This window comes from Oncorhynchus gorbuscha, linkage group LG04 (assembly GCF_021184085.1).
Source record: "Oncorhynchus gorbuscha isolate QuinsamMale2020 ecotype Even-year linkage group LG04, OgorEven_v1.0, whole genome shotgun sequence".
In the NCBI taxonomy this organism is placed as follows: Eukaryota; Metazoa; Chordata; class Actinopteri; order Salmoniformes; family Salmonidae; genus Oncorhynchus; species Oncorhynchus gorbuscha.
The window spans coordinates 74,548,311-74,575,591 of record NC_060176.1 but is presented as its reverse complement, the minus strand read 5'-3'; the positions used below and the strand labels follow the sequence as shown (position 1 = coordinate 74,575,591).

Genomic DNA, 27,281 nt, shown 5'->3' with positions numbered 1-27,281 from the left:
TCTAAACAGGGCTGCCAGATCATCTCTTCATTGCTCTATCTATATGAATATTATCCAAATGCATCAGAATCTCTCATGGCATCATGTTGAAAACAAATTATTTTCCAGTCTTCCGATAGTAAATTAAGGGCATATAAAGACAACCCAAGCAAAGGACAAATTCTACATAAATCAACAGTTTTACATAGAGCCATAGCTGAATGGAACTCTTTACCTAATCCATATTTCTCAGGCAAAAAGTAAATCCACCTTCTAGAAAAAAAATAAGAACATCTAATGCGATAGACCATATGACTGGGAGAGGAAATAGAAACCATCAATTTAATGTTAAATGTGTTTCCTGTCAATTAAAATACCTGTCTGTATGGTCTGATTGTTAAATGATTGTAAAGTCTTCACTTAAAATGGTTTGTAATGTCTTATTAATTGGTGTTGGACCCCAGGAAGATTAGCCAACGTTACGGTGTTAGCTAAAGGGGACACTAACAAAATTCACAGTGCATTTGGAAAGTATTCAGCAAACTACTGACTAAAGGGTCTGAATACTTACAGTACCAGTCAAATGTTTGGACACACCTACTCATTCAAGGGTTTTTCTTTATTTTTACTATTTTCTACATTGTAGAATAATAGTGAAGACATCAAAACTATGAAATAACACATATGGAATCATGTAGTAATCAAAAAAGTGTTAAACAAATCCAAATATATTTTATATTTGAGATTCTTAAAAATAGCCACCCTTTGCCTTGATGACGTCGTTGCACACTTGGCATTCTCTCTGCTTTTGGTCATTGTAAATGTTTGGTTTTATTGGACTCTCTAGACATGTCATACTCTGACCTTTACTGTATGAAAATCCATTCTAAATCCATTCTAATCTGCCATAGGATGGAACCATGGGAGACTGCTCACCAAGAGACAGCGATCAAAATGAAAAGACAGCACACCTACATGGACAGTCGTTTAATGTGATGGAGGAGATGCAAGCAAATCCAATGTGATTGTTTTGAACACCTTCAGTGGTATTGGGACATTGGGATTTATTCATTTAGGATGACATTATTAGGATGTTTTCTGTGTTTGGTGATTAGAGGGAGGGATGGGAGTGCCACCATGCCTTGATTACAGACAGGCAGACAGATAGACAGGCAGACTGGCTGCATCACAGAGAGAGAGAGATCTCCTACCTGCATGGTGCCTCAGCCACATCACATGATGCTGGTCACTGCGAAGCCAAGGAGTGGAAATGGGAAAACAACAATATGGAGAGATGAGTATGTTAGAGACAAACACGATGAATACATACAACATGAATTGTTTACATGAATTAAATTATATTGTGGAAACATCCCTTCCTACATGAGCAATAATCTGTGAATTGTCACAAATAAATTTAAACACCATAAAGTCTCCTAATTCTGACAATATTGTTCTCGGGGGAACTTGTTAAAGAAAAAGGACTGGACATTTGGATGCTTATTGGGTGGCAACGTGAAGAGAGGACATAAAGGGACAGATGGCATACATCAGAAATGTGGAGAACGAAGAGAAGTTAACCATGGTTGGAATTAGCATTCTAACAGGACTACGTGCAACACAGGGTAGTGAAGCCAGAGAAGGAGACATCGGAGGACAGAGAAGAATGGGATCAATAGAACGAATATGAGGGAGCAAAAGAAAAGTAAGCAATAAGGGGAATCTAAAAAGGAGACAAGGAGATGGAAAAAGGGGGGATGAACATGGAGGAGAGGGGGGGGGCAGAGAAAGAGGGACACAGGAATAGGGATGTAAGAAAGAAGATGAGAACAGAGAGGGGACATAGAATCAATGAGTAATGGTGAGTGATGGTGGAGTGACAGTTAGAGAAGAGAACAAAAGGATACAAAGAGGATACAATAACAGTGTGTTCTGAGGAAGGATGAAACATCACTGGTGCCAGACAACAGAAGGCAGCAAAGTAGAATAGAATAGACAAGTAACAAGGGAACTTGAGAGTAGACAACTCTGTTAAAATGGTAATCTGACTTAACCTTTAACAAAAGGCTGAGGGGGTGAGAGAGAGACAGACTATGAATCATTTAGCGCCCTGTCATCCCTACTGACATCCAGTGGTATGATAGTAATTATATTAACCCGCTCATACAGTCAATTAATATTTGCACCAATCACCATTTGCAGTGAGTCAGTGGGGGCAGATGGAAGAACATCCTACTGATAAGAACAGCAATGAAACCAAATCAAACTTTATCTGTCACATGAGCCAAATACAATACAGAACTTACCATGAAATGCTGACTTACAAGCCCTTAACCAACAATGCAGTTCAAGAAAGACTTAACCTTTTGCATGTAGGGGGCAGTATTTTCGTTTTTGGCAAAAACTGCCTATTTCTCAGCCCCAGAAACTAGAATATGCATATAACTGTCATATTAGGATAGAAAACACTAAAGTTTCCAAAACTGTAAAAAATATTGTCTATGAGTATAACAGAACTGATATTGTTGGCAAAAACCTGAGGAAAATCCAATCATGAAGTGCCTCTTATTTTGAAACCTCTGTTCCTATGCATACCTATCCTCCATTTAAAGGGATATCAACCAGATTCCTTTTTCTATGGCTTCCCTAAGGTGTCAACAGTTTTTAGACATAGTTTCAGGCTTTTATTTTGAAAAATGAGCGTGAAAGATCACATTGCGTAAGTGGATAGGTGAAGGTTCTCAGAGTGAGTTTTGCGCTACAGAGTAAAGCGGCCATTGTTTCTCCCGGTGTTATTGAAAAACCTACACATCCGTTTGATATACACTGCTCAAAAAAAAAAACGGGAACACTAAAATAACACATCCTAGATCTGAATGAATGAAATATTCTATTAAATACTTTTTTCTTTACATAGTTGAATGTGCTGACAACAAAATCACACAAAAATGATCAATGGAAATCAAATTTATCAACCCATTGAGGTCTGGATTTGGAGTCATACTCAAAATTAAAGTGGAACACACTACAGCCTGATCCAACTTTGATGTAATGTCCTTAAAACAAGTCAAAATGAGGCTCAGTAGTGTGTGGCCTCCACGTGCCTGTATGACCTCCCTACAACGCCTGGGCATGCTCCTGATGAGGTGGCGGATGGTCTCCTGAGGGATCTCCTCCCAGACCTGGACTAAAGCATCCGCCAACTCCTGGACAGTCTGTGGTACAACGTGGCGTTGGTGGATGGAGCGAGACATGATGTCCCAGATGTGCTCAATTGGATTCAGGTCTGGGGAACGGGCGGGGCCAATCCATAGCATCAATGCCATCCTCTTGCAGGAACTGCTGACACACTCCAGCCACATGAGGTCTAGCATTGTCTTGCATTAGGAGGAACCCAGGGCCAACCGCACCAGCATATGGTCTCACAAGGGGTCTGAGGATCTCATCTCGGTACCTAATGGCAGTCAGGCTACCTCTGGCAAGCACATGGAGGGCTGTGCGGCCCCCCCAAAGAAATGCCACCCCACACCATGACTGACCCACCTCCAAACCGGTCATGCTGGAGGATGTTGCAGGCAGCAGAATGTTCTCCACGGCGTATCCAGACTCTGTCACGTCTGTCACATGTGCTCAGTGTGAACCTGCTTTCATCTGTGAAGAGCACAGGGCCCCAGTGGTGAATTTACCAATCTTGGTGTTCTCTGGCAAATTCCAAACGTCCTGCACGGTGTTGGGCTGTAAGCACAACCCCCACCTGTGGACGTCGGGCCCTCATACCACCCTCATGGAGTCTGTTTCTGACCGTTTGAGCAGACACATGCACATTTATGGCCTGCTGGAGGTCATTTTGCAGGGCTCTGGCAGTGCACCTCCTGCTCCTCTTTGCACAAAGGCGGAGGTAGCGGTCCTGCTGCTGGGTTGTTGCCTCCTACGGCCTCCTCCACGTCTCCTGATGTACTGGCCTGTCTCCTGGTAGCGCCTCCATGCTCTGGACACTACGCTGACAGACACAGCAAACCTTGCCACAGCTTGCATTGATGTTCCATCCTGGATGAGCTGCACTAACTGAGCCACTTGTGAGGGTTGTAGACTCCGTCTCATGCTACCACTAGAGTGAAAGCACCGCCAGCATTCAAAAGTGACCAAAACATCAGCCAGGAAGCATAGGAACTGAGAAGTGGTCTGTGGTCACCACCTGCAGAACCACTCCTTTATTGGGGGTGTCTTGCTAATTGCCTATAATTTCCACCTGTTGTCTATTCCATTTGCACAACAGCATGTGAAGTTTATTGTCAATCAGTGTTGCTTCCTAAGTGGACAGTTTGATTTCACAGAAGTGTGATTGACTTGGAGTTACATTGTGTTGTTTAAGTGTTCCCTTTATTTTTTTGAGCGGTGTATTATCGAATATATATTTGAAAAACAACCTGAGGATTGATTATACAAAACGTTTGACATGTTTCTGTGGACATTATGGATATTATTTGGAATATACGTCTGTGTTGTCCTGACTGCTCTTTCCTGTGGATTTCTGAACATAACGCGACAAACAAACAGAGGTATTTTGGGTATAAAAATAATATTTATGGAACAAAAGGAACATTTGTTGTGTAACTGGGAGTCTCGTGAGTGAAAACATCCGAAGATCAAAGGTAAACGATTAATTTGATTGCTTTTCTGATTTTCGTGACCTAGCTACTTAATGCTTAGTGTGCATAATGTTATGCTATGCTATTGATAAACTTACACAAACGCTTGGACTGCTTTCGCTGTAAAGTATCATTTCAAAATCTGAGACGACAGGTGGATTAACAAAAGGCTAAGCTGCGTTTTACAATATTGCACTTGTGATTTCATGAATATGAATATTTTCTAGTTAGATTTTTTTGTCCGTTGCGTCATCAATATGAATATTTTTTAGTAATATTATTTGACTGTTGCGCTATGCTATTCAGCGGTTGCTGACGAAAATGATCCCGCTAACGGGATGGGTAGCGTCAAGAAGTTAAGAAAATATTTACCAAATCAACTAAAGTAAAAAATAAAATAACAAGAATATGGCTATATACAGGGGATACCGGTAACAAGTCAATGTGGAGACTATATACAGGGGATACCGGTAACAAGTCAATGTGCAGGGTACTGGTTAGTACATGTAGGTAGGGGAAAAGTGACTATGCATAGATAATAAACAGTGAGTAGCAGTAACAATAACAAGTCAATGTGCAGGGTACTGGTTAGTACATGTAGGTAGGGGAAAAGTGACTATGCATAGATAATAAACAGTGAGTAGCAGTAACAATAACAAGTCAATATGCAGGGTACTGGTTAGTACATGTAGGTAGGGGAAAAGTGACTATGCATAGATAATAAACAGTGAGTAGCAGTAACAATAACAAGTCAATGTGCAGGGTACTGGTTAGTACATGTAGGTAGGGGAAAAGTGACTATGCATAGATAATAAACAGTGAGTAGCAGCAATGTAAAAACAAAGAAGCCATCAGTCTTACGGCTTGGGGGTAGAAGCTGTTAAGGAGCCTTTTGGTCCGGTAGCAGAGAGAACAGTCTATGACTTGGGTGACTGGAGTCCTTGACAATTTTTGGGGCCTTCATCTGACACCGCCTTGTGTGTAGTTCCTGGATGGCAGGAATCTTGACCCCAGTGATGTACTGGGCCGTACACACTACCCTCTGTAGTGCCTTACGGTCGGATGCCGAGCAGTTGCCATACCAGGCGGTGATGCAACCGGTCAGGATGCTCTCGATAGGCCAGTTCTGGAACAATAGTTCCAGAATCACTCGACATCTCACAGCAAACAGCCCATCGAGGACCATGTGCTCTGCCTGCCGGTCAGTGTCATGGCACCATAATATAACAATGATACAGTGCATATAAGGACTATTAGCTCAAAGTGGGAGTATCCTGGAAAATTAACTATTTTATCCTCCTCCATTTAGGTTGCCTGCCTGTCTCTTCTCCCACCTCCAGCATCTCCCTGGCCTGCCCGTGTGCATTTAGGCTGCTTGTCCAGTCCGTCATCCCCCTCCTCCAGTATCTCCTTGCCTGTGTCTACCGTGTCTAGGCTGCCTGCATGTCCTGTCCTCCTCTTCCTCCTCTAGTATCTCCCTGCCTGTGTGAACAGGATCTGGCCTCCCTGTCCTGTTCCTCCTCTTCATCCTCCTCCAGTATCTCTGCCTGTGTGTACAGTATCTAGGCTGCCTGCATGTCCTGTCCTGTCCTCCTCTTCCTCCTCTAGTATCTCCCTGCCTGTGTGAACAGTATCTAGGCTGCCTGCATGTCCTGTCCTGTCCTCCTCTTCCTCCTCTAGTATCTCCCTGCCTGTGTGAACAGTATCTAGGCTGCCTGCATGTCCTGTCCTCCTCCTCTTCCTCCTCTAGTATCTCCCTGTCTGTGTGTACAGTATCTAGGCTGCCTGCATGTCCTGTCCCATCCTCCTCTTCCTCCTCCAGTATCTCCCTGCCTGTGTGAACAGTATTTGGCCTCCCTGTCCTATTCCTCCTCCTCTTCATCCTCCTCCAGTATCTCTCTGCCTGTGTGTACAGTAACTAGGCTGCCTGTCCTCTCCTGTCCCATCCTCTTCCTCCTCCTGTAGTCAGTGTCATTGTTGAGATTATTATTTATTAACTTGTTCATTGTGCCTAGCTGTTCCTGTCTGTCGGGCCATCTGTCCCCAGCGAGGTGCTGCCTCCCCGTTCTGTTCCCCCTGCCCGCGGGGGAGAAGGGGGACTGCTGGAGCACGCCTCACCTTCTGCTGACAGTCACCCACCGGCCCACCGGGCACTGGCCCACCGGGCACCACGCCTTCTGTCAGCACTTTAGACCATCGTTCGTTACCTTGACAAACTTATCACGGACACCAAGTTCACCCTGCTCACTGGTGCAAAGGCATGACTAATAGAAAGCTGCAACAATGACACTTGTTGGTTACACAGGCCTCCAATCTGTTGGTAATTGGGTTACACGGGCCTCCAATCTGTTGGTAATTGGGTTACACGGGCCTCCAATCTGTTGGTAATTGGGTTACACGGGCCTCCAATCTGTTGGTAATTGGGTTACACGGGCCTCCAATCTGTTGGTAATTGGGTCACACAGGCCTCCAATCTGTTGGTAATTGGGTCACACAGGTTCCAATCTGTAGGTAATTGGGTCACACAGGCCTCCAATCTGTTGGTAATTGGGTCGCACAGGCCTCCAATCTGTTGGTAATTGGGTTACATAGGCCTCCAATTAAATCAAATCAAAATCAAATCTTGTTTGTCACATGCGCCGAATAGAACAGGTGCAGACCTTACAGTGAAATGCTTACTTACAAGCCCTTAACCAAACATTTATTTTATAAAAATAAGTGTTAAAAACCTCTTATGGCTAGGGGGCACTATTTTCAACAGGCTATTTCTCAGGACTAGATGCTAGAATATGCATATAATTGACAGCTTAGGATAGAAAACACTCAAGTTTCCAAAACTGTAAAAATATTGTCTGAGTATAACAGAACTGATATTGCTGGCAAAAACCTGAGGAAAATCCAATCAGGAATTGACTCTTATTTTGAAACCCCTGTGTTCCTCTGCATCCACATTGCCCATTGAAAGGGATATAAACCAGATTCCTTTTTCTATGGCTTCCCTAATGTGTCTACAACCACTAGACATAGCTTCAGGCTTTTATTTAGAAAAATGAGCGTGAACGACAACATTGAGTCACTGGTCAGGTGGTGGCTCTCAGAGTGATTTGTGCGTAATAGACAAAGGCGGGCATTGTTCCTCTCGCTCCGACTGAAAAGCCAATTGTCCCGGTTGATATATTATCGAATAGATATTTGAAAAACACCTTGAGGATTGATTATAAAAAACGTTTGCCATGTTTCTATCGATATTATGGATTTAATTTGGAGGGGTTTTTCCGGCGTTGTCGTGATCGCAATTTCCGGTGGATTTCTCAACAAAACGTGGACAAGAGGTATTTCGGCTATAAAAACAATCTTTATGGAACAAAATAAACATTTGCTGTCTAACTGGGAGTCTCGTGAGTGAAAGCATCCGAAGCTCATCAAAGGTAAACAATTTAATTTGATTGCTTTTCTGATTTTCGTGACCAAGGTTCCTGCTGCTAGCTGGACATAATGCTATGCTAGGCTATCGATAAACTTACACAAATGCTTGTCTTGCTTTGGCTGTAAAGCATAATTTCAAAATCTGAGATGACAGGGTGATTAACAAAAGGCTAAGCTCTGTTTCACTATATTTCACTATATTTCATATTAATATTTTCTCGTAAGATTTTTTTGTCCGTTGCGTTATGCTAATTAGTGTAGTTGATGACAATTCTCCCGGATCCGGGAGGGGTAGTTTCAAGAGGTATTTACAAAAATTTACTTTTGTAAAAAAAAAAGATTAAATTACCAATGGTTAAAGAGCAACAATAAAATAACAGTAACAAGACTATATATAGGGAGTACCGGTACAAAGTCAATGTGTGGGGGCACAGGTTAGTTGAGGTAATTGAGGTAATATGCACGTGACTATGCATATATACAGTTGAAGTCAGAAGTTTACATATACCTTAGCCAAATACATTTAAACTCAGTTTTTCACAATTCCTGACATTTAATCCTAGTAAAAAGTCCCTGTCTTAGGTCAGTTAGGATCACCACTTTATTTTAAGAATGTGAAATGTCAGAATATTAGCTGAGATAATGCTTTATTTCAGATTTTATTTCTTTCATCACATTCCCAGTGGGTCAGAAGTTTACATACACTCAATTAGTATTTGGTAGCATTGCCTTTAAATTGTTTAACTTGGGTCAAATGTTTTGGGTAGCCTTCCACAAGTGTCCAGAGCTGGTGGAACTGTCAGGTTTGGAGGCCTCGCTCGCACACGCTTTTTCAGTTCTGCCCACAAATGTTCTATAGGATTGAGGTCAGGGCTTTGTGAATGCCACTCCAATACCTTGGTTTGGTTGTCGTTAAGCCATTTTTCCACAACTTTGGAAGACCCATTTGAAACCAAGCTTTAACTTCCTGACTGATGTCTTGAGATGTTGCTTCAATATATCCACATAATTTCCACCCTCATGATGCCATCTATTTTGTGAAGTGCACCAGTTCCTCCTGCAGCAAAGCACCCCCACAACATGATGTTGCCACCCCCGTGCTGCACGGTTGGGATGGTGTTCTTCGGCTTGCAAGCCTCCCCCTTTTCCTCCGAAACATATCGATGGTCATTTTGGCCAAACAGTTCTATTTTTTGTTTCATCCGACCTTCGGACAATTCTCCAAAAAGTATGATCTTTGTCCCCATGTGCAGTTGCAAACCGTAGTCTGGCTTTTTTTAACAACCTCTCCCTCAACGTGAGCAAGATAAAGGAAATAATCGTGGACAACAGGAAAAGGAGGGCCGAACACGCCCCCATTCACATCGGCGGGGCTGTAGTGGAGCGCATTGAGAGTTTCAAGTTCCTGGGTGTCCATTTCACCAACAAACTGTCATGGTCCAAACACACCAAGAAAGTCGTGAAGATGGCACGACAACGCCTTTTCCGCCTCGGGGGACGGAAAAGATTTGTCAATATCAAAAGACTAAAGCTTTGGTCCCCAGATCCTCCAAAAGTTCTACAGCTGCACCATCGAGAGAATCTTGACTGGCTGCATAACCGCCTGGTATAACAACTTCTCAGCATTCGACCGTAATGCGCTACAGAGGGTAGTACGTACAGCCCAATACATCACTGGGGCCAAGCTTCCTGCCATCCAGGACCTATATACTAGGCGGTGTCAGAGGAAGGCCCCAAAAAATTGTCAAAGACTCCAGTCACCCAAGTCATAGACTGTTCTTTTTGCTACCGCACGGCAAGCGGTACCGGAGAGCCGAATCTCAGTCCAAAATTCTCCTTAAAAGCTTCTACCCCGAAGTCACTCCACTCCTACTTACATGTACAAATGACCTCAACTAACCTGTCCCCCCTGCACATTGACTCGGTACCCAATGTATATAGCCCCATTATTGTTATTTTATTGTGTTACTTTATTTTGTTTTGTTTATTTAGTAAATATTTTCCTAACTAATAATAAAATAATAATATAATATATGCCATTTAGCAGACGCTTTTATCCAAAGCGACTGACAGTCACGTGTGCATACATTCTACGTATGGGTGGTCCCGGGGATCGAACCCACTACCCTGGCGTTACAAGCGCCATGCTCTACCAACTGAGCTACAGAAGGACCATTAACTCTATTTTCTTCAAACTGCATTGTTGGTTAAGGGTTTGTAAATAAGCATTTCACTGTAAAGGCTGTTGTATTTGGCGCATGTGACAAATAAAGGAGGGGGGCTGGAAGGGCACTACAGGAAGTGGCTAGCAGCAGAGCAGAGAGGTGCTAGGAGGAGTGTAGCCCTTCTCCTCTGGGACGACATCTCATTATTGTGAACATGGTAGTTGTTCAGATTGGCCCACGCCTGCCTGGCCAGGAGCCAGCGCACTTATCTCAATTTAATCCTGTATAATGATTCAGCAGAGAGCAACTCTTAAATTATCGGCAGACACACTCTCCACTAAACACAACACAAGCGCACGCACGCGCAAACGATCACGGGCATCACGCACAGCAGCCAGACAAACTCAAACAGCACAGATCCCCAAAGAAAAAAGGAACATGAACCTTCCTCCTTGCTTTGAAACTAGTGACTTTGTGATGCGAGTTGGTATACACATAATACAACCTAGAGAATATGACAAGCAATGTTCTCAGATGATGAAATCATTTACCAACCCCAACCTTCAGAAGTGGTCGGACTCCACAGTCCGGCAGTATTTCACAGGTTGTTTGTATCACTATACTCGTCTGTGTATGGTTGCATGTCTGAACCAGGCAACAAGACAAACCTCGGTGGGAAACCCAAAAAGGATCAAAGGGATGATAGACACAGAAATACACACACCCCCGACAGACACAGAAACACACACACCCCCGACAGACACAGAAACACCCCCGACACACACAGAAACACCCCGACAGACACAGAAACACACACACCCCGACAAACACAGAAACACACACACCCCGACAGACACAGAAACACACACACCCCGACAGACACAGAAACACACACCCCCGACAGACACAGAAACACACACACCCCGACAGACACAGAAACACACACACCCCGACAGACACAGAAACACACACACCCCGACAGACACAGAAACACACACACCCCGACAGACACAGAAACACACACACCCCCGACAGACACAGAAACACACACACCCCCGACAGACACAGAAACACACACACCCCCGACAGACACAGAAACACACACACCCCCGACAGACACAGAAACACACACACCCCCGACAGACACAGAAACACACACACCCCGACAGACACAGAAATACACACACCCCGACAGACACAGAAACACACACACCCCCCCGACAGACACAGAAACACACACACCCCGACAGACACAGAAATACACACACCCCCGACAGACACAGAAAACACAGACACAGAAATACACACACCCCCGACAGACACAGAAACACACACACCCCGACAGACACAGAAACACACACACCCCCGACAGACACAGAAACACACACACCCCGACAGACACAGAAACACACACACCCCCGACAGACACAGAAACACACACCCCGACAAACACAGAAAAACACACACACATCCCCAGACAAACACAGAAACACACACACCCCGACAGACACAGAAACACACACACCCCCGACAAACACAGAAACACACACACCCCGACAGACACAGAAACACACACACCCCCAACAGACACAGAAAAACACACACATCCCCAGACAGACACAGAAACACACACACCCCGACAGACACAGAAACACACACACCCCGACAAACACAGAAACACACACACCCCCGACAGACACAGAAACACACACCCCCGACAGACACAGAAAACACACACACATCCCCAGACAAACACAGAAACACACACACCCCGACAGACACAGAAACACACACACCCCGACAAACACAGAAACACACACACCCCCGACAAACACAGAAACACAAACACCCCCGACAGACACAGAAACACACACACCCCCGACAAACACAGAAACACACAAACCCCCAGACAAACACAGAAACACCACCTTTGACAGACACAGAAACACACACACCCCCGACAAACACAGAAACACACACTCCCCGACAGACACAGAAACACACACCCCCGACAGACACAGAAACACACACACCCCCGACAAACACAGAAACACACACCCCCCTGCAGACACAGAAACACATACACCCCCGACAAACACAGAAACACACACCCTCCCTGACAAACACAGAAACACAAACACCTCCGACAGACACAGAAACACACACACCCCCGACCGAAACACACAAACCCCCTGCTGCAAGCAGCTCCACCTTTGTACACTACTCAGGAGCTTTCATCCCTGCTATACCGCCCTCCCTGCTATACCGCCCTCCCTGCTATACCGCCCAAACTGCTATACCGCCCTAACTGCTATACCGCCCTAACTGCTATACCGCCCTCTCTGCTATACCGCCCTCCCTGCTATACCGCCCTAACTGCTATACCGCCCTAACTACTATACCGCCCTAACTGCTATACCGCCCTAACTGCTATACCTCCCTCCCTGCTATACCGCCCTAACTGCTATACCGCCCTCCCTGCTATACCGCCCTAACTGCTATACCGCCTTCCCTGCCATACCGCCCTCCCTGCTACACCGCCCTCCCTGCTATACCGCCCTAACTGCTATACCGCCCTCCCTGCTATACCGCCCTCCCTGCTATACCGCCCTCCCTGCTATACCGCCCTAACTGCTATACCGCCCTAACTGCTATACCGCCCTCCCTGCTATACCGCCCTAACTGCTATACCGCCCTCCCTGCTATACCGCCCTCCCTGCTATACCGCCCTCCCTGCTATACCGCCCTCCCTGCTATACCGCCCTCCCTGCTATACCGCCCTAACTGCTATACCGCCCTCCCTGCTATACCGCCCTAACTGCTATACCGCCCTCCCTGCTATACCGCCCTCCCTGCTATACCGCCCTAACTGCTATACCGCCCTAACTGCTATACCGCCCTAACTGCTATACCGCCCTCCCTGCTATACCGCCCTAACTGCTATACCGCCCTCCCTGCTATACCGCCCTCCCTGCTATACCGCCATCCCTGCTATACCGCCCTAACTGCTATACCGCCCTCCCTGCTATACCGCCCTCCCTGATATACCGCCCTAACTGCTATACCGCCCTCCCTGCTATACCGCCCTCCCTGCTATACCGCCCTAACTGCTATACCGCCCTAACTGCTATACCGCCCTCCCTGCTATACCGTCCTAACTGCTATACCGCCCTCCCTGCTATACCGCCCTAACTGATATACCGCCCTAACTACTATACCGCCCTAACTGCTATACCCCCCTAACTGCTATACCGCCCTCCCTGCTATACCACCCTGACTGCTATACCGCCCTGACTGCTATACCGCCCTCCCTGCTATACCGCCCTAACTGCTATACCGCCCTCCCTGCTATACCGCCCTCCCTGCTATACCGACCTAACTGCTATACCGCCCTAACTGCTATACCGCCCTCCCTGCTATACTGCCCTAACTGCTATACCGCCCTAACTGCTATACCGCCCTAACTGCTATACCGCCCTAACTGCTATACCGCCCTCCCTGCTATACCGACCTAACTGCTATACCGCCCTAACTGCTATACCGCCCTCCCTGCTATACCGCCCTAACTGCTATACCGCCCTCCCTGCTATACCGCCCTAACTGCTATACCGCCCTAACTGCTATACCGCCCTCCCTGCTATACCGCCCTAACTGCTATACCGCCCTAACTGCTATTACCGCCCTAACTGCTATACCGCCCTAACTGCTATACCGCCCTCCCTGCTATACCGCCCTAACTGCTATACCACCCTCTCTGCTATACCGCCCTCCCTGCTATACCGCCCTAACTGCTATACCGCCCTAACTGCTATACCGCCCTAACTGCTATACCGCCCTAACTGCTATACCGCCCTAACTACTATACCGCCCTAACTGCTATACCGCCCTAACTGCTATACCTCCCTCCCTGCTATACCGCCCTAACTGCTATACCGCCCTCCCTGCTATACCGCCCTAACTGCTATACCGCCTTCCCTGCCATACCGCCCTCCCTGCTATACCGCCCTCCCTGCTACACCGCCCTCCCTGCTATACCGCCCTAACTGCTATACCGCCCTCCCTGCTATACCGCCCTCCCTGCTATACCGCCCTAACTGCTATACCGCCCTAACTGCTATACCGCCCTAACTGCTATACCGCCCTCCCTGCTATACCGCCCTAACTGCTATACCGCCCTCCCTGCTATACCGCCCTCCCTGCTATACCGCCCTCCCTGCTATACCGCCCTAACTGCTATACCGCCCTCCCTGCTATACCGTCCTAACTGCTATACCGCCCTCCCTGCTATACCGCCCTAACTGCTATACCGCCCTCCCTGCTATACCGCCCTAACTGCTATACCGCCCTAACTGCTATACCGCCCTAACTGCTATACCGCCCTCCCTGCTATACCGCCCTCCCTGCTATACCGCCCTCCCTGCTATACCGCCCTCCCTGCTATACCGCCCTCCCTGCTATACCGCCCTCCCTGCTATACCGCCCTAACTGCTATACCGCCCTAACTGCTATACCGCCCTCCCTACTATACCGCCCTAACTGCTATACCGCCCTCCCTGCTATACCGCCCTAACTGCTATACCGCCCTCCCTGCTATACCGCCCTAACTGCTATACCGCCCTCCCTGCTATACCGCCCTAACTGCTATACCGCCCTCCCTGCTATACCGCCCTCCCTGCTATACCGCCCTCCCTGCTATACCACCCTAACTGCTATACCGCCCTCCCTGCCATACCGCCCTCCCTGCCATACCGCCCTAACTGCTATACCGCCCTCCCTGCTATACCGCCCTCCCTGCTATACCGCCCTAACTGCTATACCGCCCTCCCTGCTATACCGCCCTCCCTGCTATACCGCCCTCCCTGCTATACCGCCCTCCCTGCTATACCGCCCTAACTGCTATACCGCCCTAACTGCTATACCGCCCTCCCTGCTATACCGCCCTAACTGCTATACCGCCCTAACTGCTATACCGCCCTCCCTGCTATACCGCCCTAACTGCTATACCGCCCTCCCTGCTATACCACCCTAACTGCTATACCGCCCTCCCTGCTATACCGCCCTAACTGCTATACCGCCCTAACTGCTATACCGCCCTCCCTGCTATACCGCCCTCCCTGCTATACCGCCCTCCCTGCTATACCGCCCTGTAGGTAGAAGGCAAGGCAGCCCACTGTCTGTTCACTCCTCTCACACCTCCAGTCCACATGGTACCAACACACACACACACATATATTACACCAACACACACACCCTTCTCCGTGCCAAAGCAACAGCTCCGTTAGTGGGTGGAAGGGGACTGTTTGATAACAAACCACAGTCATAGAACTGAAACCTGGGTATACCCATCATGCAACAGGACCACAATATGAACCAAAGGGAAAGTGATTGATTCATACTACACAGTAGAAATCCTAATGAAACCAGTGATGAAATCCTAATGAAACCAAACTAGCAGAGAGGATGTATGTGGCTGGGTTAGACCGTACTGCACCTGGATCACAGACTGGAGAGGTCAGCCAGAGGTGAGCCAGGGCATGAGGCAGTGACCTCCGCTCAGCCGACACAGGACTATGAGGTGGGAGGAAGAAGGCTGACAGGAAAACAAGGCTTATGGGGGTGGAATGATTGGGGGTCGAGGGTCAGACTGAGAAGAAGGTTGGGTGGGTGAAGGTCTAGCAGTACCTTAACTGGGAGATGCCAGGGCCTAGCTGGTCTACAGTGCCAGGGCCTAGCTGGTCTACAGTGCAGTACGGTGCAGGGATCATTCTCCAGTAGTCCACAATGCAGGAAACACGACAACACAGGACAGGACACAACAGGACCAGGAGTTAGTTCTGTTGACGTAGGACCAGGAGTTAGTCCTGTTGACGTAGGACCAGGAGTTAGTCCTGTTGACGTAGGACCAGGAGTTAGTCCTGTTGACGTAGGACCAGGAGTTAGTCCTGTACACGATGGTCTCCTGGTCAGTTCACAAGGTCAGGAAGAAACATCTGTCTTCCTTCACATAACCTTCCTCTGATCCAGTATGGATCAGTGCCAAAGCCCTGACTGCATGCCTTTACGTCTCCCCCTGGGTTGCACCTGCCTCACTTACCGGCCTCCTGTGTTTACAAGACCCTGGCTGCGTCTGGGAGGTGGGGGGAGCTGCTGCAGCTGTACAGCAGGCAGATGGAGGGACCTCTGCCAGTAAAAATTGATGGTCACCGTAAAACCACTGTAAAAACCCTCTTCTGTTCAGGGCCCTAATAACCCTGCCTCCGCCCAGACCACACCTCCAGGGCCCGCCCCACACTCCCCTGGCATTACATCAGGCTTAATGGTGCGTCTGCTCCTCATCCCTTCCCCCCTTGCTAGACTCAGTGTCAGGAGCCCGAGAAGAGTTATGGTTAAGAGCTGTGCTCTGGACACAGGCGAGAACTCATTCAATCACCTTAGCATGCACTGATATGTGGCCTGGGAGAAGGAGGACAGAGCCAGTAACATAAAGATGGGATACAGATGGAGGGACGGCAGAAAGAGGAGGGAGTAGAGGGAGAATGTGCATGGAGGGGAAGAAGAAGACTTTCTGCCATGCTGTACCATTAGTCGGGAGAGGCAGAGGTTGATCCAGAACTGGGGACGAGACGGAGACCTAAATGAGCTGGTTAAGGATACGGACAGGAGAAGAACAATCTTAGCTTAAATAAGTACCAGTGGAGACCAGTGACAATGTCTGCTGAAGAAGCTTATGTCGTGAATATTTAGAGCAAACATTTATGGAGATGGCCCGGACTCCAACCACCCAAGCCAAAGACTCTCTACTTCTGCACGGCACGTGGTACCGTTGCATCAAATCTGGCACCAACAGGCTCTTGAACAGCTTCTATACCCAAGCAATAGGACTGATAAACAGCTAACAAAAGAGCAACACTGACTTTCTGAGTTAACCTTGTATCCTCTTCCTGAGTTAACCTTGTATCCTCTTCCTGAGTTAACCTTGTATCCTCTTCCTGAGTTAACCTTGTATCCTCTTCCTGAGTTAAACTTGTATCTTCTTCCTGAGTTAACCTTGTATCCTGAGTTAACCTTGTATCCTGAGTTAACCTTGTATCCTCATTCTGAGTTAACCTGAGTTAACCTTGTATCCTCTTCCTGAGTTAACCTTGTATCCTCTTCCTGAGTTAACATTGTATCCTCTTCCTAAGTTAACCTTGTATCCTCTTCCTGAGTTAACCTTGTATCCTCTTCCTGAGTTAACCTTGTATCCTCTTCCTGAGTTAACCTTGTATCCTCTTCCTGAGTTAACCTTGTATCCTCTTCCTGAGTTAACCTTGTATCCTCTTCCTAAGTTAACCTTGTATCCTCTTCCTGAGTTAACCTTGTATCCTGAGTTAATCTTGTATCCTCTTTCTGAGTTAACCTTGTATCCTCATTGACCTTCTTATCCACATTCAAGCTGCTGCTACTCTGTTTATCTTATATCCTGTTGCCTAGTCATCTTACCCTTATACATATCTACCTCTATCACTCCAGTATCCCGGCACATTGTAAATACACTATTGGAACTGACCCTGTATATAGGATGGTAATTGAACTGACCCTGTATATAGGATGGTATTGAACTGACCCTGTATATAGGATGGTATTGAACTGACCCTGTATATAGGATGGTATTGAACTGACCCTGTATATAGGATGGTATTGAACTGACCCTGTATATAGCATGGTATTGAACTGACTCTGTATATAGGATGGTATTGAACTGACCCTGTATATAGGATGGTATTGAACTGACCCTGTATATAGGATGGTATTGAACTGACCCTGTATATAGGATGGTATTGAACTGACCCTGTATATAGGATGGTATTGAACTGACCCTGTATATAGGATGGTATTGAACTGACCCTGTATATAGGATGGTATTGAACTGACTCTGTATATAGGATGGTATTGAACTGACCCTGTATATAGGATGGTATTGAACTGACCCTGTATATAGGATGGTATTGAACTGACCCTGTATATAGGATGGTATTGAACTGACCCTGTATATAGGATGGTATTGAACTGACCCTGTATATAGGATGGTATTGAACTGACCCTGTATATAGGATGGTATTGAACTGACCCTGTATATAGGATGGTATTGAACTGACCCTGTATATAGGATGGTATTGAACTGACCCTGTATATAGGATGGTATTGAACTGACCCTGTACATAGGATGGTATTGAACTGACCCTGTATATAATATGGTATTGAACTGACCCTGTATATAGGATGGTATTGAACTGACCCTGTATATAGGATGGTATTGAACTGACCCTGTATATAATATGGTATTGAACTGACCCTGTATATAATATGGTATTGAACTGACCCTGTATATAGGATGGTATTGAACTGACCCTGTATATAATATGGTATTGAACTGACCCTGTATATAGGATGGTATTGAACTGACCCTGTATATAGTATGGTATTGAACTGACCCTGTACATAGGATGGTATTGAACGGACCCTGTATATAGGATGGTATTGAACTGACCCTGTATATAGTATGGTATTGAACTGACCCTGTATATAGTATGGTATTGAACTGACCCTGTATATAGGATGATATTGAACTGACTCTGTATATAGGATGGTATTGAACTGACCCTGTATATAGGATGGTATTGAACTGACTCCTGTATATTGAATGGTATTGAACTGACCCTGTATATAGTATGGTATTAAACTGACCCTGTATATAGGATGGTATTGAACTGAACCTGTATATAGTATGGTATTGAACTGACCCTGTATATAGTATGGTATTGAACTGACCCTGTATATAGGATGGTATTGAACTGACCCTGTATATAGTATGGTATTGAACTGACATTGTAAAATCAGCAAAAAAAAGAAACGTCCTCTCACTGTCAACTGCGTTTATTTTTAGCAAACTTAACATGAATGTTATGTATGAACATAACAAGATTTAACAACTGACATAAACTGAACAAGTTCCACAGACGTGACTAACAGAAATGGAATAATGTGTCCCTGAACAAAGGGGGGGGTTATATTAATCAAAAGAAACAGTCAGTTTCGGGTGTTGCCACCAACTGCATTAAGTACTGCAGTGCATCTCTTCCTCATGGACTGCACCAGATATGCCCTAGCGTATCTGGAATGGCCCAAGCCCTCACCCTCCAATCCAACAGGTCCCAGACGTGCTCAATGGGATTGGGATCTGGGCTCTTTGCTGGCCATGGCAGAACACTGACATTCCTGTCTTGCAGGAAATCACACACAGAATGCTCAGTATGGCTGGTGGCATTGTCATGCTGGAGGGTCATGTCAGGATGAGCCCGCAGGAAGAGTACCACATGAGGGAGAAGGATGTCTGTCTTCCCTGTAACGCACAGCGTTGAGATTGCCTACAATGACAACAAGCTCAGTCCGATGATGCTGTGACACACCGCCCCAGTCCATGAAAGAACCTCCATATCGATCCCGCTCCAGAGTACAGGCCTCGGTGTAACGCTCATTCCTTCGACGATAAACACGAATCCGACCATCACCACTGGTGAGACAAAACCACGACTTGTCAGTGAAGAGCACTTTTTGCCAGTCCTGTCTGGTTCAGCAACGATGGGTTTGTGCCCATAGGCAACTTCATTGCCGGTGATGTCTGGTGAGGACCTGCCTTACAACAGGCCTACAAGCCCTCAGTCCAGCCTCTCTCAGCCTATTGCGGACAGTCTGAGCACTGATGGAAGGATTGTGCGTTCCTGGTGTAACTCGGGCAGTTGTTGTTGCCATCCTGTACCTGTCCCACATGTGTGATGTTCGGATGTACCGATCCTGTGCAGGTGTTGTTACACGTGGTCTGCCACTGCGAGAACGATCAGCTGTCCATTCTGTCTCCCTGTAGCACTGTCTTAGGCGTCTCACAGTACAGACATTGCAATTTATTGCCCTGGCCACATCTGCAGTCCTCATGCCTCCTTGCAGCATGCTTAAGGCACTTTCACGCAGATGAGCAGGAACTTGGACATCTTTTGGTGTTTTTCAGAGTCAGTAGAAATCCTCTTCAGTGTCCTAAGTTTTCAGAACTGCGACCTTAATTGCCTACCGTCTGAAAGCTGCTAATATCTTAACGTGCGTTCCACAGGTACATGTTCAATAATTGTTTATGGTTCATTCAACAAGCATGGGAAACAGTGTTTAAACCCTTTACACTGAAGATCTGTGAAGTTATTTGTATTTTTAGGAATTATCTTTGAAAGACAGGGTCCTGAAAAAGGGATGTTTCTTTTTTTGAGTTTTTAAAGTATGCTAACTTACTTCATTTTTTCCTACTCTAATTTCTTGTGTTTTTTTTATAGTATTAGATTGTTATTGACTATTGCATTGTTGGGTTTAGAGCTGACAAGAAAGGCATTTCACTGTACTTTTGCATGTGACATTAAAACTTTAAACTATATTGAAACTACTGTGATATTGATTAATTCTATTATATTCAACCCATTCAAACCTTTGCGACTGTCAAACTGTTCCTTAAAAAAACACTTCCCCAGCCTCCCGAGTGGCGCAACAGTCTAAGGCACTGCATCGCAGTGCTAGAGGCGTCACTACAGACCCGGGTTCGATCCCAGGCTGTATCACAACCGGCCGTGATCGAGAGTCCCCTAGGGCGGCACACAATTGGCCCAGCGTCGTCCGGGATAGGGTAGGGTTTGTATATTCTCCCAGTCTGGTTTTATCAAAAACATTGTACCTTCACAATTCACACAGGCATCTCCGTCCTACTCTTCCACAGTTTCAATCTCAAATCCTGGCCCATATAGCTGTCAATAGTACATTATTTTCCGTTCCTAACTCTCACTCACAGCTCCCTCTGCAGCTCATGTCCTCAAGCCTGGCTCCTCATTCATAGACACACTATGATTGCACCGAGAATAAACCGACAACAGATAAAAACAACACAATCAAAACAGAGAAACTAAACGGGGTAGTTTTGTTGTGGGAAGTGCGTTGCAGTGGAAGACTCTTCTTACACCCCTGGTGCGCTCCCATCTCTCCAGCTGGGATCAGAGATTAGGAAAGAGTGGAAAGCTCTGAAGGTGCCTCTCAGAATTCTAAAAGCGTTGCGAACGGAGTTCAGGACCAAGGAGAGACGTGAGAGATGTAGGAATCACCAGAGGAATCCCAACAGGGGGTGTTTGGCTGGGGGGAGAGGCATCCTTAAACACAGTTTTGTCTGGACACAACATCACAGGGATTTTAAAGGGAGGGGTGAAGGGTTCGTCGGTGACAGAAAGAGTTCAGAATGGCCAGCTTTGAGCAGTTTGAGGCTGGGACTTGAAATGGTCGCCATGCATCTTTAGACAGGTGTCTACAGAACAGTGGGGGGGAGAACAGAGAGGGTGGCACTGCCAGGGCCTGGCGGCTTGTTCTCAGCACAGAGACCCCTGCTGGGACCTGACTGGCACAGTGGGCACATGGCACGGGGATAGCCGTCTGCTCCATGTTTATGGAGCCTCTATAATAAGTCTGTCATTGCTAAAAACAGATTAATGCCTGTGAGAGCAATCTTTAATTTAACATCATATCTCCCTTATAGGAAATTATCTCTTAAGTGTTTTTTTCCCCATTTTAAAGTCTCCAACAGTTTACAGGCACACTATACATTCCGGGCCTTCTAGCGATCCCCTTCATCCTTTTAAATAGCGTAAAGCTGAGCGATTAAGCAACATTTCTGTTATTTTCTGTTTTTAAACAACTAATTGACCGATATTGGTTCAATTATTTGAATTCTATTTAGTTTGGTTTCTCTAGAAAAAAAATCAGATCTGATGTAGTAGTGAGCTGTAGTTTCCAACAGGCCTATATTCTACATAGTTTAGCACAGAAAACGTGGTAATTAACTACAATAACAATAATCCATTGCGTGTCCACTTGACCGGTCTGTGTGGGGCGCGGAGATAGGGAGAGGAAGAGACAGCAGAATGTGCGATTGAGAGGGATAGAGAGCAGTTGCTTCGTGAGGTATCTCTATCTGAAAATACATGATCTAAGTAATTGATAGTTGGTATTCAGCAGTCATAATAGTATGCCTTATTTACTTTGAAGAACTACTAAAATAGTGATTTTGTCAGACAGCATAGGCAGCAGCTCTGTAGTGATGAGATGATGACTTGGAATGAAATAACAAAGTCATCAAATAAAATAAATGTAATATACACAACAACTGAAATAAGTCATGTGAATATATTATTGTTAATAAGTGATAAGCAGTTACAGCACTCAACAAACTTAATTCATAGTGCATTTAATCTTTAAAATAATAATATCTAAACCGAAATCTTTATTTTTTTGAAAGTAATCGAACCGAAACGAGCTCAAAAAGCACTAAAGTAGCGACAACAGTGACTACTAGAAGACTAGACAGAGGGGAAGAAAAGAAAGAGGGACAAAGTGTTGCACATCAAGTACTTTTTTGATTCCCTATAAAACGTCCCCTCTTAAGAAAGCCAATGAAAATTGGCTTGGATAAAGAAAGCAATCTCAATTGATTTAAGCCCCTGAAAAACTTTCAAATAGCCTGTACCTCGAGCTCTTAAACGTCCCTGGAGGACATAAATCTCTCTCTCTCTCTCTCTCTAATCCTTAAATACAGTCTGAAGAAGCGAGAGGATTCACATCTATTCAGTTTGTCGAGTCATTCGAATGCCTTGCTCCCCAGTTGTCACTTCAGTTATTACTTTCAAACCAAATTCTTCCTCCCTTCATTGCTCCACCTATGTAGGAGGAACATGCCCTTCCGGCTGCGTGGCTTCATAACTTCCCAGGACTTTGAGAAGTCTTTGCTCCAGAGCCTTTGGTAGCAGGGTGGACAGGACTGATGCCAAAAACAATGTCCGGTGGCGGGGAAACAGGGCAGGCCAGTCCCTGGTGGTGTTGGGGGGCCTGGAAGGAGAGAGGACAGCGCTAGCTCTGCCTGTAAGCTAATTAGCTCTGATGAAGATAGAGAGAGGAGGGAGGAAGAAAGAGGGAGGGAGAGAAAGAGAGAAAGGGGGAGAGAGAAAGAGAGTGCTCCAGAAAAAAAAAAAAAATAACAAGACGACCTCCTGAAATCGCACCAGCCTCTCGAAATAGCTGACCCACTTGTAGACACACTTTCTATATCTGCCTGTCCTCGATGCAGTAACCTATATAGGTTTGCAGTATCTACACACGGGAGACTAAAAATGGGCAACTCATCTGCTGCTGCTGAGTAAAGTAACCTGTAAAACTAGGCAACGGGTCGCCAGCCGGTGCCATGATCATGTACGGTTTAGAATGTGGTCATGTGGAATGCATGTTTCAGTACATTAAACAGCTGATATATCCAAAGTGTGTGAGAGGGGACACACATCTTCACACGACACTTTTCTTAACACCACTTCTCTAAAAAGAAGAGGGACGCTTGAGAAGAACAACAGCCCCTAAGACTTACGGAACGCAATAGCATAATATATGCGGGTTCTTGTCACCGGCACAATCTCCACTTCGCACCGTGTTCTTTTCAGTGATGACACTCAAGGCCAAGTATAATGGGGTGCTGACACACATTTGTGTTGCATTAGAGGCCCCGAACCGACAGAGAGGCAATTACAGGGGGCCATTTGAATGTGCATTATGGAAACACATTAGTAAGAATAGCAAACAAAGACTAGAGACATTTAACGAGGAGAAGAAAAAAGACACACAAGCTTATCTTTCTATGGGCACAGAAATGCTGCGGCCACTAAAAGCCATCTCGGAGTGATAGAAGATAAATGATGGCGATGATGAACCCTGCTTTCAGTGCTTTCTCCTCTGCTTAGCTGTAGGCAAACAGCGTGTGACGGCAGCAATATAAATGAGGACTAACAGCACCCCTCCTCCAAGACAACCACCATTCCCAGGTTTAACAAATTGATTAAGTGACCATTTTGGTCTATATGTGCTTCGCCACATTGTACAGACAAACCTTTCGTACAAGAAACTCCTAGAGTTAATAAAAGAGAACACATAGCCGACACGCACGTTTTGTTGTCAGTCACATCGTGTCATTTTCAGAACTGTATCTTAAATCTAGTCATGCGGTCATCATGAGAAACATGTTGATGTGTGCTGTGTGTGTGTGTAAAGGACTACTTAGCCTAGTTAAAGGTGCACTATGCGGAAATTACGATGCCATTTCCTGGTTGCTAAAACTCCTCATTTCAGTTTATGTGACAAACGAAGGTAGTGTAGTGTAGAGAATCATTGTACCATCTAAACCACCATGAAATATATTTTTTCCATCACCAAAAATATTGTATTTTCAGCTGTTTGAAGCTGGTGTACAAAACCGAAACTAAAGACGCAAAGATGAAACTTAAGAACGGGAAGCATAGAAATAGCGTACATAGAACATATCTACCACTTCTTAGACTTACTTTCAAGTAGAATGACATATCTATAACTCACATTTCTATGTGGATTTGGTCATGTTGCCCCAAACATTTACATATTGCAACTTTAAAAACGATATCCATTGTAAATTGTGTGCACAGTGGGGAAAGTTTCCAGAGACAACTAGGAAGAAGCAAACTCGGTATGCTTTTTTGATGTTGTTGCTATTGCAGGAAAGCCTTTTTTAGGCAGTCATCTGTTACGGCCCCCATGTTCCCAGACTGTTCCAACTCCCTAAGCCAGGCAGGCCATGTCATCTGCTGCAGGCTAAACTGAACACAGAGCTCTCAGGGAATAGACGTCACTTTATAATGGCAATGAGATACCACTGAAGCTACGGTGTATCTGGGACATCTCCAAAAGGAAAGATATATGTGAGACCATATTCAATTGTAAAGACGACAGATGCTAAACCGCCTGGGAGCTTCCGCAGTTCCAAATGGAGATGTGTACTCACCTCTGATCCAGGGCGGTCTGTCTGCGTGGTTCTGTCAGCTTTTTGGCAGATGGGTTTCAGGGCAGCTTTGGCACTCTCCTGTACACAGAACACACAGACCAACATCAGGAATTTCACCCATACTAGGGGCCAGGAGTTTTCCCAGGTCAGGTTACGGGGTCAGGAAAAACTCCTGACCCCGTATATCATAGATAGGACCAGAAGTTTTGGCTTGATCAAGTGGCTTGACAGTGAGAAATCCCAGGCCCTGGTCTTACTGTATACAGTACATCATTGGTCTTACTACTAAGAGTTATTATCGAACACGATTTAAGAAACACCACATGCAAAAAGAATAATGTATAAAATATTCAACTCCATCCATGGCCACAAACCCTAAAACCACTGGGTCATGAACGTTTTTTGAAAGACACGCCGGGAGGATTTCACAACCAAACCTTGGACCATGGTACCTTGCAAAGTGCACCAGAGAAAACAAAAGGCTAATAAAAACAGACAGGTAGTGCTGGCCAATGCGCTGCCAGGCCTCACTCTGGCATAATGAATACTTCTCAGCTGGCAGATTTAGCAGCAGGCTGGAGGGGAGATTGGCTAAGAGCTGCCCTTTCCTTGAAAATACCGCCCTTTTTTGGAGGGGGGTGGGGTGGGGGCTGCCGATGATTCCCCTGCAAATGATGCTGGTGAGCATTACGTTCTGTTAATATAAATTATATCAATCAGGGTTTCAATTCTGGTTTGCAATCTGAGGCATATGTCCTGAAAGTGGGTTATGCTGTGGCAGCAACCATGGCTGGTGAATGCCGCATGCAATCTGCCGGAGAGGATCGTCACACCACCAGCGCCAGGCTTCAAACAGTACGGAGGTCTCCCAACATCACTCGTCTTTGGCTAAGATCCTTGTTTCATGAGGATTCTGATTGATTGGGCCATTCTTATCTAAGCTGGGCCAACACCACATTGCTTAGTGTGTTTTCTTATGGACCATATGGTAGTCTGAAGAGAAGGAGAGAGGAGCAATCGGTACCTAGAACCAGAATGTGCAAACACACAGATGTCAAACGGGAACTGACTCTGCGGGGCATACTGGCAGTGCTAGACATTATGACATGTTATATATAAAACATGACAAATGAAGCCTCGGAAGCAATATGTCAAATTATACATGTTTCTCAGTACAATACCAACAGCTCTTCAAACCCAGAAAAACACTTTACATTCCCGACTTGCATTTGGTTTATTTTGGGAACATAAATTCTCCATTAAAAACAACAACAAACAAAATTACTTGTTTCGGTTTTCAAATCAAATACAAAGCTAGGTAAAAAAAATAATAATAATTTTGCTTTCTAAATTATATCAAATGCGATCAAAGCCAATTAAAATAAACATTCAACAACATGACTTTTCCCTTTGTTAGTCAATCTTCATATTTCTCTTTAATCTATATTATGAAGGGGAGAGGAGAGCAGTGCTGAGTGTGATAAGCTGGAGAGAAAGTCCTAAACAAGGAAAGAAATGGAGAGGGGGAGAGTTAGAGAGAGATATAAGTCTCCTAAGTGCCCTCTACTGTTGTCAAAGGAACGGCTAGAGGCTGAGATGCTGTCTGCGTGCACCATGCTGAGGTGCTGTCTGCGTGCACCATGCTGAGGTGCTGTCTGCGTACACCATGCTGAGGTGCTGTCTGCGTGCACCATGCTGAGGTGCTGTCTGCGTGCACCATGCTGAGGTGCTGTCTGCGTGCACCATGCTGAGGTGCTGTCTGCGTGCACCATGCTGAGGTGCTGTCTGAGTGCACCATGCTGAAGTGCTGTCTGCGTGCACCATGCTGAGGTGCTGTCTGAGTGCACCATGCTGAGGTGCTGTCTGCGTGCACCATGCTGAGGTGCTGTCTGTGTGCCCTGTGCTGAGGTGCTGTCTGCGTGTACCATGCTGAGGTGCTGTCTGCGTGCACCATGCTGAGGTGCTGTCTGAGTGCACCATGCTGAGGTGCTGTCTGCGTACACCATGCTGAGGTGCTGTCTGCGGACCCAGTTGTTTCTGCAACTATTAAAAGACAGCACATGTGCATCCTGAGAAGTCACTACTGCACCTCCCGTAATCCCATTCTGTATCGAATTGTACTATACATCAGAAGTGAACTGAATTTCTAAT

The 27,281-nt window shown here is 45.9% G+C and overlaps 1 protein-coding gene across 2 annotated transcripts in view; it reads right to left on the bottom strand.

Moving 5' to 3' along the window:
- LOC124034642 (serine-rich coiled-coil domain-containing protein 1-like) overlaps positions 1-27,281 on the bottom strand; it is a 127,212-nt gene that overhangs the window by 41,675 nt on the left and 58,256 nt on the right. The window contains exons 9-10 of one of the 2 annotated variants that reach the window (XM_046348088.1): positions 25,131-25,208; positions 1,191-1,228 (exon numbers count right to left, since the gene is read on the bottom strand). In XM_046348088.1, the coding sequence (XP_046204044.1) occupies positions 1,226-1,228; positions 25,131-25,208 (81 nt within the window). In that variant the 3' untranslated portion in view covers positions 1,191-1,225. The remainder of the gene's footprint in view (positions 1-1,190; positions 1,229-25,130; positions 25,209-27,281) is intronic. The other variant, XM_046348087.1, reaches the window with a different exon arrangement.